At 33.9% G+C, this 13,725-nt stretch overlaps 1 protein-coding gene across 1 annotated transcript; it reads right to left on the minus strand.

The window, feature by feature from the left end:
* Nucleotides 1-167: 167 nt before the first annotated feature.
* LOC140055497 (low-density lipoprotein receptor-related protein 6-like) lies at nt 168-13,262 on the minus strand. Its single transcript, XM_072100840.1, has 15 exons — nt 13,101-13,262; nt 12,507-12,891; nt 7,873-8,273; nt 7,125-7,256; nt 6,452-6,658; nt 5,705-6,071; nt 5,071-5,324; nt 4,662-4,802; nt 3,361-3,653; nt 2,963-3,189; nt 2,564-2,745; nt 1,754-1,957; nt 1,148-1,273; nt 520-716; nt 168-197 (listed from the first exon to the last, which is right to left on the minus strand). Exons 1-15 carry the CDS (start codon nt 13,159-13,161, stop codon nt 168-170), a joined length of 3,207 nt encoding a protein of 1,068 aa, XP_071956941.1. The 5' UTR covers nt 13,162-13,262.
* Between the last annotated feature and the right edge of the window lie 463 nt (nt 13,263-13,725).

Below are 13,725 nucleotides of genomic sequence, written 5' to 3' on the forward strand. Positions count from 1 at the left end.
TTAGGGCTGTAAAGCAATAAAGAATAATAAATAAGGGCTTATGTAAAAGCTATTTCCATATTGCTTGCCATAGTGTACACCATGTGATACGTTCTTGGGAGCCGTTAACTTTACCAGCTTTCTTTATTATAATTATATGATGTAATGATTATCAATTTTTCATGATTCTATAATGCATGTTGGAAAGGCAAGGAGAGCTGTAAAAAAACAAAGCCTTTACGAGTCTTTTGGAATTTGGAGTTTTTGTTAAAAAAAATCCTGACATCTAATCTGAAAAAATCCTAACGTTTAAGCTGCAAATATGTTAACTTCTCTACCTGTTCTGATTTATAGTATTCTTAGTATGCTAAGGTTAGAGAAGGCTGGTGAGTAGCGTGCTATCAGTTCACATACTCAGTAATGGAACAGTGAATGTTTATTGACGTCATAATCAAAATACTTTTCCATATTATGTTTCTGCAGTTTATATACCTCGAACCACTTAGAATCAAAGAGAGAGGTCTAATCTCTCATGCTTACCTCACTACCATTAATTCTTGATTGTTGTATTATCTTTTTCTTTCTATTGATCCAGAAAATAATTCCTGCATTGTAGTCATAACCTATATCACTTATCCCAATGGTGTTGATTGGAAAAGTGTAAGCCGGTTCTTCAAAGTCAAATAACACTCTGTTTAAACTTTCCCTTTGACTGAAGAGTATAAATTCTTCAGGAGCTAAATATATAAGTACAAAAAACAGAAATGTACTTCTTTAATGGTTGGTAGTGACAGTGGTTTTCAGTTAAGTTGTTGTTTAAGTGTTCAGTTAACAACACTAAATACTAATACAATTCAAATCGAATTAATGAAGTTTTCAAAAGGAAATTTCTATTTGAAAAACCAGTTAAAATTCAAGTTAAAAACAGATGAAATTAGGTGGCTTAATTGGTTACTTGTAATATCTGGTTTACAAGGTGTCAAACTGATTTGAGATTGTGTTGATAATGCCAAAAACCGATTATTTGAATAATAATATTTAAAAAAATACAGTTTAAAGATGTTTAGAGTTTCAGAAATAACCATATTTTGTTCAAATCTGGTTTATTTCATATAATGTCTAGTAAGGTCCTGCCAAAATTATAGTAAAGTTAACATTTCTAACTTACGTGAACAAGAGGTGCGGCTGTCCGCATCCAATGTGTTATGTGCCTCACATTGACAACGGAAACCATCTGGAATAGCCAGGCATAAATCTGAACAACCACCATTATCGAAACTGCACATATTAGTACCTAATGACAAAAATTACACTTTTAAAATAAAGTATATAAATGTGAATTTCATATACTGGCCAAGTTACCAGAATTTCTATCTTTGAATTTTAGAGAAACTTAATACTAATAAATAATCTAAATAGGTCAGTTGCAGTCACAACAGGCTATCTGCCTAGTATTCAACTAATTTAATTGTAAGGGTGTTTAATGTAAGGCTCCTAGGGCCTCACATTTATGTACGAATCTTAGGCTCTGTCTACACTATCACACGCAAATGCGATGTGCCCAAATATGAACATGATGATGTCATATCACTACCATAAGCATATCACTACCATATTTGAGCATACCCCACTTTTTTTTGTCAAACTAGTTTGATAGTGTAGACAGAGCTTTAGATGAAACTAGTCATGGGAATGTATTTATTTGGCCATTCCGTATTCAAAATACTATTTAGATTTACTTTTTGTAGAATAGAGGTTCACTGCGCCAACTAACCTGTTTGAAGAGACTTATGGAAAACTTTGATGTCAATTACATCATCTTGATTTTGATGGATAGTCTCATGTTCTGCTCCATCTCTCTTGTTTGCTCGTTTTATAGTCATTGATGATGCATCGTCCCAGTAAATGAAGTCGTTGTACTGGGCGAGGCCGAATGGACTTGATATATCACTCTGTGCAAGTATACGTTTCTTGCTTCCTAAAAATGACAAGTATGGATGAAATCATTGTAATCACTGAGGTATGTTTAAGTCGAAAGAGAAATTATCTCAACTCATCTTAACTGCAAGAAAAAACTAGTTGCACATAGCACTCTTAATGCAACTGAAAAAGAACTGAAAAAAAAACCTCCAGTGTGAAAGTTACTCATGTTGTTAATGTATATAATCTATTCGTGGTTACATCAATATTGTATGCGCGACACGATTCAAAGTTGAAAGAAAAACTAGTGCACACGAGCGCCTTTCGACATCACACTGATCGTGCCTGCCCACGCTGTATTGTGAGATAGTTAACAACTAAAAGGCTAGACAGCGCTCATCAACGTGTTTACATTGGCGCACCTGTTAATATTCACAAATGTGGAAATGTATGGTGAAATCTAACCAATTTCATCCAATTTTCATTAAGAAAATGATCTCTGATGCAATCTGTTTGAGGATCACATGACCGTTTAGAGGAATTAAACTGCGGTATGTTGTCTTTACCACAAACAACTGATTCAAGACATACCAAAAAAATGTTTGCTTGCTGTATTGAAATGAATCATTAGTGTAGGCCTATTGTTTTTAACCTTAATACGTACCATCCAAGTATGCTGAATAAATTTCCCTCTGATCTACATCGATCCAGAACAGTTTCCCATCCTGATAATCAATGGTAAGTCCAGTAATACGCCCTTCACTGTCTGCTATAATGGTTCTGATAGCCCCATCCATGTGTGCCCGAAATATAAGAGACCTACTCCACTCACTCCAGTAAATGTAACTATAAAAATAACAGGTGAATATATTAGACTTAAAAAGACAAATTCCAAAATTTAAATACTTAGCAAACTAGAAACGGTAAGCAAAGCATAAGCATAATGTAGCAAAGAAAGTAGCAGATCATACATCATCTAAATCATAACCAATTACCTCGCGAGAGCATGGGCAAATAATAGTTATATTATTAGCGTATTGACTGGATAAAAAGCTAAACTAACCCATTGACTGGATCAATGGTTAAGCTAGTCGGTCCTTCTACATATTCCCAGATTAACAGGCGCCTTGATGAACCATCAAATCGAGCTACTTCGATGCAATTTTTGTCCGAGTCAGTCCAATATATATTTTTGGCTATCCAATCAACAGCGATGTCTTCTGGAAATCCAATTCCGTTTTTTATTATAACATCATATCCACTACCATCCATAAAGGCTGTCATGATTTGCTATTTAAAAAATTAATAATAATAATATGTATTTTTATGTATACTTTTATTGGATAGTGTGCAGTTATGTGTATTCGCATATTATATTAAGCACATAGTTGAGTTACCGAGTTTAGTTTGTGAGCGTCTATATCGTTGCGTAGAACAGACTAAAAATGTACATTAACTAACCTTTGTCTTCTTACTAGTCCAAAATATCCTGTCATTTTCCAATTCAAAGTCAATAGCTGAAGCATGATCTGCCTCTGGAATGTTTATAGGTACATTACTTGAATTCGTTTCTAGACCCAACAGATGTAGTCCGGAGTTTTGATGCACAACCACAAGCATAGGCAATGGTTCTATGCAAGTTTTCTTGTCAGCATGTAACTCTAATCCAGTAGGGCATTTGCAGACAACGCCTGAAGGTGTATACAGGCATAGGTTGCCACATCCACCATTGTTTTCACTACATGCATTTGTTCCTAAATATGAATACACATTTATTCATCATTAATACTGTATAAATAAGTGGAAACATAACTAAATTAGGTTAGGGTAGATCTAGAAAGACGAAAGTAATGATTCAATGGATCATTATTGGATCATCATCAATACAATCCGTGCAGGTGCTAGTTAGGGTTAACATCGTCCATATTCTGGTGTTGGAACAAGTCTTCCTGATTCTTGTGTTGCAACAAGTCTTTCGGATTGTGGTCTTTAAACAAGTTTTTCTGATTCTGGTTTTAGAACAAGTCTTCCTAATTCTGGTGTTGGAACAAGTCATTCTGTTTGTGGTCTTGAAACAATTTTCCTGATTCTGGTGTTGGAACAAGTCTTTTTGATTGTGGTCTTTAAACAAGTCTTTCTGATTCTGGTGTTGGAACAAGTCTTTCTAATTTTGGTGTTGGAACAAGTCTTCCTGATTCTGGTGTTGGAACAAGTCTTCATGATTCTGGTGTTGTAACAAGTGTCTTTCTGATTCTGGTGTTGGAACAAGTCTTCCTGATTCTGGTGTTGGAACAAGTCTTCACGTCTGCTGTTGTAACAATTGTCTTTCTGATTCTGGTGTTGGAAACATTCTTCCTGATTCTGGTGTTGGAACAAGTCTTTCTTATTTTGGTGTTGGAACAAGTCTTCCTGATTCTGATTTTGGAACAAATCTTCCTGATACAATAAATATCGACAAGTTGACTCGACTTCATTCGCATTATGTGGTGTTATTGTAAAATTACATCTAAGCATATTATGATAAAACACATTGTGAAAGTGGTCTCCAATTACCCTAGTTTAAATTACATGAGAGAAAAATAAAAACACACAAGAAGGAATTTAATTGTAATAGTGGTGTGGGTGTAATTTACTTTACTTTACAAATCCATTCGATTCAGTCAGTCATGGCTGATGGCTCGTGACTGCTGCTTGCAGTCTTCAATTAATATAAGTCATCTGATAAATAAGTTAAACATAATTAAATAAAAAGAATTCATTACCCAATTTTTGGTTTACATCGATTGCTTTCAGACCCATCAATAATGGAAGTGAATCGATTACTATTTCTCTGTCCGCTCCATTATTCTTATTCACACGTTCTATACTTCGTCGTTGCCAATCTGTCCAGTAAACATAATCCCCTGTAAAAAACATACAGACATATTATAACATGTGAAGCCTACGTGCAATATCATCATATACCATTACATGAACATACATTTCAATATCAGTGAGATTCTGTTTTTGTTTTTCTAGTTATTTTGAGTGAGTACCAGAGTGGTTGTATTGAATTGAATGGTTAAAATAAAATCTATTGTCATTTTTTATTACTTGTGATTTTTAAATTTATGTTGACTGACTAAAATCGTAATTGATTTCAATCAATTATAAAATAGATTTATATTTTACCAAGTAAGGTAATTCCAAAGATATGTGTTCCTCCTCCAAGATCGAGTAAAACCTCACGGTTACGCCCATCTACATCGGCGCACTCGATCATATCCGTCTTTGCATCTCCCCAACATATTCTTTGTTGTTCATAGTCAATTGCAATGCCATTTGGCCAACCAATCGATGTATCAATAAGAACTTCACGATCACTGCCATCCAATGCTGCACGTTCTATTCTTGCATTTTCACCCCAATCTGTCCAGTACATATATCTAAGAAGCAGACGATATAGTCGTTTAGCAAGTTGATTTGATTGTATCAGTATGTTACTAAGCACAGTTGTTATAACTAAGATAGGCTTGAAGCATCTGACAATCTTCATTTGTCTCTAGACTTGATATCTTTAAACAACATATTTATTGACAGAATAAAAAAAAAGGTTAAGTAGTCCTAGAATAAATTGAAGACAAATTGAAATAAAGACTGAAGCTCAGTGACAGTGAATGGTGCTTCAATAATTGAAGGAGTGTTAGGTTAAAATCAACATGGAATTGTCAAAAGTATGTACAGTATTGTCTTTAAAATAGTGATAAAGATGACGAATATATGATGTTCAGTTTTATTGTTACTCTCAAGTTCCTTGTTTACATACCCATTTTTTGGATCTATAGCAATACCTCTAGGTTCATTCAAGTTCTCATCAATCAATACACAACGTGATGACCCATTTAAACGCGATACCCCAATTGTATCACTTCCAGCCTCAGTCCAGTACAGGTTGCGTGCAACCCAATCCACAGCAATTCCATCCGCATTAAAAGGGTCATCTTGAACAATCACTTCACCATCTATAAAAATATATAATCGGAGTAGTGCATACGATTGATTTCTTCCTTCTCCAAAAAGAGCACCTAATCCCGGACCATGATCAGTATCTACGGGACGATCCCATACTCCTATCAAATAGTGTACCAAGTCCCTTACCATGCAAATATGCAATGTCTGTACACATGACCAACGATTTTACGTTACTTTAAGGAAAAGGCAATTAAGATACTTATCAAGCGTATACGAGACAGTTCTCAAATACATGCCTCACATTAATACTAGGCTCTCCCATTATCCGCACCGTCCTCTCTCTTTATTTAAAAAATATTTTTTGACACCATACAAAAGCATGAAGCACGCCACAATACAGGAACGAAAGTGTAAGAAAATGCTTTCTAAATTAATAAAGATAAAGTAGGTTTGACCATCTAACAGCTACACTTGTGGACTTGATAGAATATTTGTATTGAAGGCCTACTACTATTTTTTAGACTCGGCTAAATCAGTCCATATTTCAACTCATAAAATAAATTGTATTTACTTCAATCATTAACATTATATTATTCAATACCTGAATCATCAAGCTTTGCTCTTCTGATGGACTTATATTTATATTCATCATCGGTCCAATACATAACACCATCAACTGGATCATAGTCAACTGCAATCACATTCACTAACTCTTTATCTTCAATTACAACATCAATGAATTCTGGCGTGTCCAATGATATCTGCCGAATATCAACCCTTCTTGCTACTAGTAAAAACTCCTGAGGACCTATACAAAAGAAGAAAATGTTAATTGTTCAATCAGTCAGTCTAGTATTATCTATGATTGACTTTAGTAAGACAATTTGAGTTCAAATTATCCTATATTTTGGTACTTTTGAAAAATGATAAGACTTTAATACTTTGAAACGACTTTTAATCTTATTCTGAAATAACCGTCTTCTTAAAATATTTTGTTATTAAATTTCTCTTGACACTAGGATACTACAGATATTGTTTTACACTACATTACATTGCACACCTGAACAAAAACAAATTTTTTTAAGGATTTTTCATCGAGCCCTAATTCGATTCAGATCAAACGAGCAACTCTGTCAAGAAAATTATTTGTGTAATGAAGTAAATGTAATGAAATTAATGAGAATATTGTAAAATATAACGGATTGCATTTCCATTTTGAAGAAGACAAATTTGTTTTATTTTTCAGAATTTTAATTACATTTTAATTAACATACCATCGGCACACGTGAGTTGATCTTCAAGAAGTAGTACACCAGTTGGACAGGCACAGGAATGGTGAAATTCATTTGGAGCCATTAAACACAGGTGTGAACAACCTCCATTGTTTACAGTACATGGATTAAAACCTGTCAAGAAGAACGTTTTTCTACCTATATTATTAATCATAGAAGGTGGAATAAAGGATGGACATCTAATTATATTCACTTCATGTGTCTTGACACAAAATTATGTAACTCGACCTACTGATAATTTTTCGGTTTTTCTATAAGCTTCATAATTCCACACATACAAAAAATATGACTCTACAGTTCTTTTTTACTTCTAACAATATTCCAACAATTCCAATTTGTTCCAATTCCAACAGCAACAGAGAAAATTTATTTACGGGCGGTTATAGGACTGGTTTGAACCCATGAACATGGGATTGGTAGGCGAGCAGTGCAAATATATTGATGTCTTGACAATTAAAATGATTTGTCATTAATTGTTATTGTTGTTTAAGTTTTAAACTTGTTAAAATTATGTGTTACGAGAAAATGTATCAGTTAAGAAAAAAATCTTCATTATTTATGAAGTCTGGTGTTTTTTTTTTCTTCTTAATTCTGTAAGATTATTTATATTTTATATTTTTCTTTTGAGGAGCCTAATCACTACAAGTTATGCTTCCATTTAGGCTCCTCCACTTTATATATGTTTATTAGGAAAGTGAATAAAATATGAAATGAAATTGTTAATTTTTACTTGATGGTTGTCTTTCTGCAGAATAAACTCGTATATCCATCACTGAAGAAATATTGTCTTCTACCACAGTTCGCCTACTTCCATCATATTTATTACAGGAAATAATACCACTTTCTTTCCAGTCTGTCCAATATACTGTATCCGCAAAGACAGTCAATGCGTATGAATGGGGGATTGAATCAGCCCCCTCAATCACAGATAACCTATTCGATCCGTCAAAATCGCAGCTGTGAATGAAGGCCCTTTTGGCATCAGCAAAAAAGAGTCGTGACTCCTCATAGTCGATTGTTAAGCCATTTGGCCATTCGACATTGTCGTCTATAATTACAGATCGTCTGGTTCCGTCCATTCCGGCACGCTCGATTTTTGGCACTTCACCCCAATCTGTCCAATACATATACCTTAAGAAAACAACATTTAAAAAAATATCTAAACATCGGGCCAATACAAGTACTAACAAATAGACAGTAAACCATCACACTTCAGAAGAGAAGACTATATTTGAAAGTTCCTGCAAACGATAAATGTGACCAGTGATAGATTTTGGCAAGCACAGGAAAGTGGAAGGCACCTGTGTTGGTGGGATGTGCAGACATCAACATACAAATTATGAACAGAACCGTAAGTCATAAGTTGCCCGATTGGTATAGGCTGGTATGTCGTTTATATGAATGTCGTGTATATTTTTTGTTAAAAGCAAACTTTGACTTTATTTCATATCTTGATAATATAAGGAATGAAAAAAAATATGTTGCCATTTTTTCAAAAGACATTTAAAGGACCAAATTCAAGATGGCCGCCAACATTCAAATAACCCTATTAAAAATCAGAATATCATCAATAATACAAATTATAAATGTGGAACAAGTCCGTTTTGATGGTATTACTGTACCCATTATACAATCCTAACTATGTAAAGCGATAATCTGTCGGCCATCTTGGATTTCAAAATGGCCGCCACTAAAAATTAAATTCTTTAAATAATTTTTTTTAAATATGTGTGCATAAATTGTTGTTTGTACACAATGTTCTAAAATTGTCACTTCTCACAGGATTGTAAATTGTAAATATAAGGCTAAAGTTGTCAATGTCCTCTATAACAGATATATAATACCCCACTATGACTATAAAATTAAATAATCGTTCAAAGTTGGAGTTGCAAAAGTATGGAACAAATTAACAATTTATATCAAATATTCAACAACAATTACGTCTAACTAGAGGGTTAGACATCTAGTTCGCTCGCTCCCCTCTAGGAAGTGTAAACTAAGGTTCTCGGAAGGATAATGACTCGGGTAAAAAGGTTTTAGAACGACGTTCTCCTTGTACGTTTTCTGTCGGTTACCATTATTGAAAATGCTTGACATTCGAAAAACTAAACCTACTCTGTTTCACAGTGTCTTAGATGATTAATAACATTTTAAAGTATAGTGTTTATTGTTTTATAGGGATGTGGGGAGGCAGAGTTCATTTGAGGGAGTTGCTTATTCGAGGGATTTTTTAGTCTTAATAATATCGTAACATTTATAATCAAATAAAATCCTCTAATAGATATGAAAAGTGGTAAAAAATTATAACAAATGCTTGGTAAATTATAGTTAACAGTGTAATGAATTCTATTATAAATAGTATATACAATATTGTGTGTATAATTAATGTGGATGGGCGTTTATTAGATAGTTGGGTAGGTGGGGGGAGGGGGTGTAGGCGATTATTATTCAAAGTGTTTTATTGGGGAGGCGTTTATTCAAATAAATACCATCATAATACATTATTTAATTTAAACATCTTTTGAAACTAACTTCCGCGACAGTGTAGGCCGTTTCGGCCCAAGAAGGAAGATGTTTTAGACGGCTTGCAATATGGGCCCTAATGGGACACAGATAGCCTACAGTTATTCCTGCCAGCTTACTCAATAAAACTCGGCTATCGGGATTTTATTTTTTAACTACTGTACCTTCACACGCGTGGTTCAATCCGAAAATAAACAAAAAACTAAAATAGCTAATAGCCACTAACGACCAACTTTACTGAAACCAGGTAGTTGCAAGGTGAACCTGTGAACTCATCGTGAACCCGGAAATTACTTTGACCGCGTACAATTGAAATTGAGTTGAAAATCTACCGATGAATCAGAAATTTTGTTTTAAAACTCTTTATAATATATTCCTAAGATAGAAATATGGAACAATATCGTAATAGTGAAAACTGTTTTACATTTCGCGGTACACCTGAGATAGTTCAGGTAGGTATCCAAGGCAGAAATTTGTTCCAAAGTTTTTCCATTGTGCTCGCCTATGTCAGAATTAACCATAATTTATATATAGATTCTAAATTACAGATCTCATTTCTTTTCATGAAACTGAAACTTAACAGGAGACAGGACCACAATATAAAACAAGTGCATTTATACCTTATTGTGAAATCCTGTATAAATATGTTAAATAATAAATGCGTTATTGCTATGTAATTCAATGTCTGAACCTTCAGAGCCATAGTCACCAGTATGGTTGGTAAGTTTCAACCTATCAACTTTTGGCAGAAGCTTGAAGGAAATACAGATAAAGCTCTGCCTATAAATAACCTTGTAAATGAATGAACTCCTACTTCTCATCTTCTACAATCTCAACCAATTTCATTAGATATGTACCCCCTACAGACAGACCAGCATTATACACTGGTTTGATGAGTGCACATGGTTGTGGTATAAAAACCCATGTACTAGGGAAAGACAAGAATGCCTGGTGATGACTCTTACCCGAGATGAGTGGAGGTGGACAGAAATGACATCAAAAAGCAATTATTATGTCGACCCGGTGAACTATATGGCTTTTGGTTGGACATGTAGCATTGTGAAAATAGTGTTGAGGCAAGTGCTTTTGTTGAAACTGAACTTGTATTACCTATACAACTAGTGACACAAATCGGGACAAAAATATCTTAAATGGAAAACATCTGTAAAGGACAAAAGAACACTAATTCTGCTTTCTCTCTACAACTTGCTTCTACAAATGCAGACGGAGAAAGAGATTCTAAGTTAAGTATCATTTTGTTTGAAAGAGGCTGATCATAAAGATATTAACTTGAATACTGAGAGTCGACGAAATCTAAATGATGTTGTTAAACTATATCCCTATATACAGTATGGTATGTATATGAGAGGACATGTATGTGTGAGACTTGCTGGATTTACATCAATTGATCAGGGTCATTGAGCGTGGTATCATTGGAATAACACAAATTAATGATTTCATCAGAGCTGGCAAATTTTGTTTACATTTAAAGAGAGATGATATCCCGATTAATGAAGAATGCTGCAATTCGCACAAAGGTGTTTGTTGGCCATGGCATGATGAAATTGGACAGAAAATGTTTGAGGCATTGGTAAAAGTCTTGTAGAAGGCAAACTGTCTATATGGGATCCTAAGAAAACGACGAATATTGGCAAAAAATATATATGACGGTGAATACAGGTGACAAACTTATCAAAGTAAAAGAAGACTCCTATAGAGATTATTTGCCGGTGAAATGAGGTATTTCAGTTATTTTGCCAATTTGTTTCTGAACAAGGTCTGTGGAAGTTTGATGGATACAGCAGTAGAGAACGAAGGAAGGTCAACTTACTGTATCGCATCCAAGATTAGAAATATTTCATTGAAGGACTTTGGCAGAGTTAGTTGTCATTTAACTGAAGAAGTTTATGAGATGTTTTAATATGAAGAAGTGTACTGTCAGTACTGTAGACCTCCTGATGGTCAACATTTTGTGTTAATCACCATGTTGTTGTCATAAGCATATCATTTTGTGTATTTCAATCTAATTTTATTTAACTTATACAAGTTTTAATAAGAAATTTAACCCATTTAAAAAAAATTGCAGCCATTTTAAAATTCAAAATGGCCGCCATTTTGTGTTAATCACCAATGTTGTTGTCATAGGCCTATCATTTTATGTGATTTCAATCAACGTCATAACTTGCACATGTTTTAATAAGAAATTTAATCCATTTTTTAAAAATGGCGGCCATTTTGAAATTCAAAATGTCAGAATACTAATGAATATAGGTTTATAATAATTCTTATATAGCAGAGAACCCATATGAACTTAAAATATTATTCATAATGGGTGTTACTTTGTCCAATATGGTACATTTATTGGATATTTTACATATTGGCGGCCATCTTGGATTTGACACCCTTAAGCTTTTTAAAAAAAATGGCAACATATTTTTTTCATTACTTTACATCCTAAAGACACTAAATCAGCTGGAATTTTGCTTTTAACAAAAAAAATGACACGAAATTACATACTGGCCTACACTATATGGTTTTCCTTAATTAATGTATTTTTAGTCTTTTCTTAAAACTCTATTCTTAAAATAGTATTATGTAATATGTTGTTATAATTGGAAGGTGGCTTAAAACAAAGGCTATGCCTTAATTTCTCTAAAATATAATACAAAATGGGTTTATTTACATTTCTTTGTTATATCATATCCTAAAAATAATTGTAGGCTTACGCGTGTGTACTAAACTAATTTTAGTTTTACCATTATAGAACCACGAACTATAAAATGCAATATATATTTTAAGACATTATATAAAAATGTTAAGAATAAAATCAAAGAGACCTACCCATTCACTGGATCCAAAACAATCGCACGTGGTTTGTCAATATCATCCAAAATAAGAACCTTTTTTAAACTGCCATCAAAGTTAGCCACTTTAATTTGTCTACTTTCTCCATCTGTCCAATAGATGTTACGGCCAATCCAGTCGGCTGCAAGGCCTTCGACGGTAGATGAAATGATGTCCTCACCACTATTGCCTTGTGATACATTTAACGATGTTCTTGTTATTGTATTACGACTGTAATCAGCCCAGAAAAGATACTGTTCATCGTATATAAAATCGACTGCGGTGGCATCTTCAAGGTTGCTGATAACAGACCGGCTATTATCACTCTCAACATCAAGAAGTCGGATATCTATGCGATTTGCATACAGCAAATATGTCTCAGCTACAAAAATAATGTTAGAGAAGTAGCTTAACTGGTTAAGCTTATTGTATGCAAGCCTATAACCACACCCCTACCTTCTAGATTCTAAGCTAATTGTTCACAGTTCATTTGTAAAGTAATAAGATTGGAACATTATTAGACAAGGCCTTAATTGTTGTTTACACCAAAGTCCGTTTAATTATTATCATTAAAAATGAAAATATTCCTACCTGTTGCAAACGATAGAAATACAGACAAATTTACCACGTTGAGTATTGTTAAGAAATACATTCTTTCATTTTTTTTGGTGTGAAAGAAGTGAATGAAATAGAAACGCACAGCTAAGTTTACTCTCAACGAGAAAAGGAAACTTTATTTCCTGTATAAGTATCTGCCAGTGATTGTCTGTACCTGGTATAAACACAGTTCAAGGTTTAGTTCATTATCATTTTACAACAGAATGGCATTAAACAAAACATATTTTCTTTCCTGCCAGTAAACACAATTACATAACATTTTTGCGTATATTACGGTATGTTGGACCGTCGATTGTGTGATCGTTCTTCATATAGTCCGGTGTTTTGCTTTGATTTGCCTTCAATGCAATGCAGTCATTATTTTATTTTAATAAAAGATAAAAAAAAAGACATGGCTGTTAAATGTTAGGGAGGGGGGGGGGGGGTGTTTGTATAAAGCTTGTTAACCCTCCCCCCTCCTAAATCCTTCCAAGTAAGAAATATCTATGGAAGCCTTCCAAAGATAACTAGTATCAATGAGATGACAGTAATTTGCAGGAAAGTGTGGTATAGTCTAGACTAGTTAGACCAACACAGGGATAAGGAACGTGGGAAGACC

The sequence above is a fragment of the Antedon mediterranea genome, chromosome 7 (assembly GCF_964355755.1).
Source record: "Antedon mediterranea chromosome 7, ecAntMedi1.1, whole genome shotgun sequence".
Classification (NCBI taxonomy): domain Eukaryota; kingdom Metazoa; phylum Echinodermata; class Crinoidea; order Comatulida; family Antedonidae; genus Antedon; species Antedon mediterranea.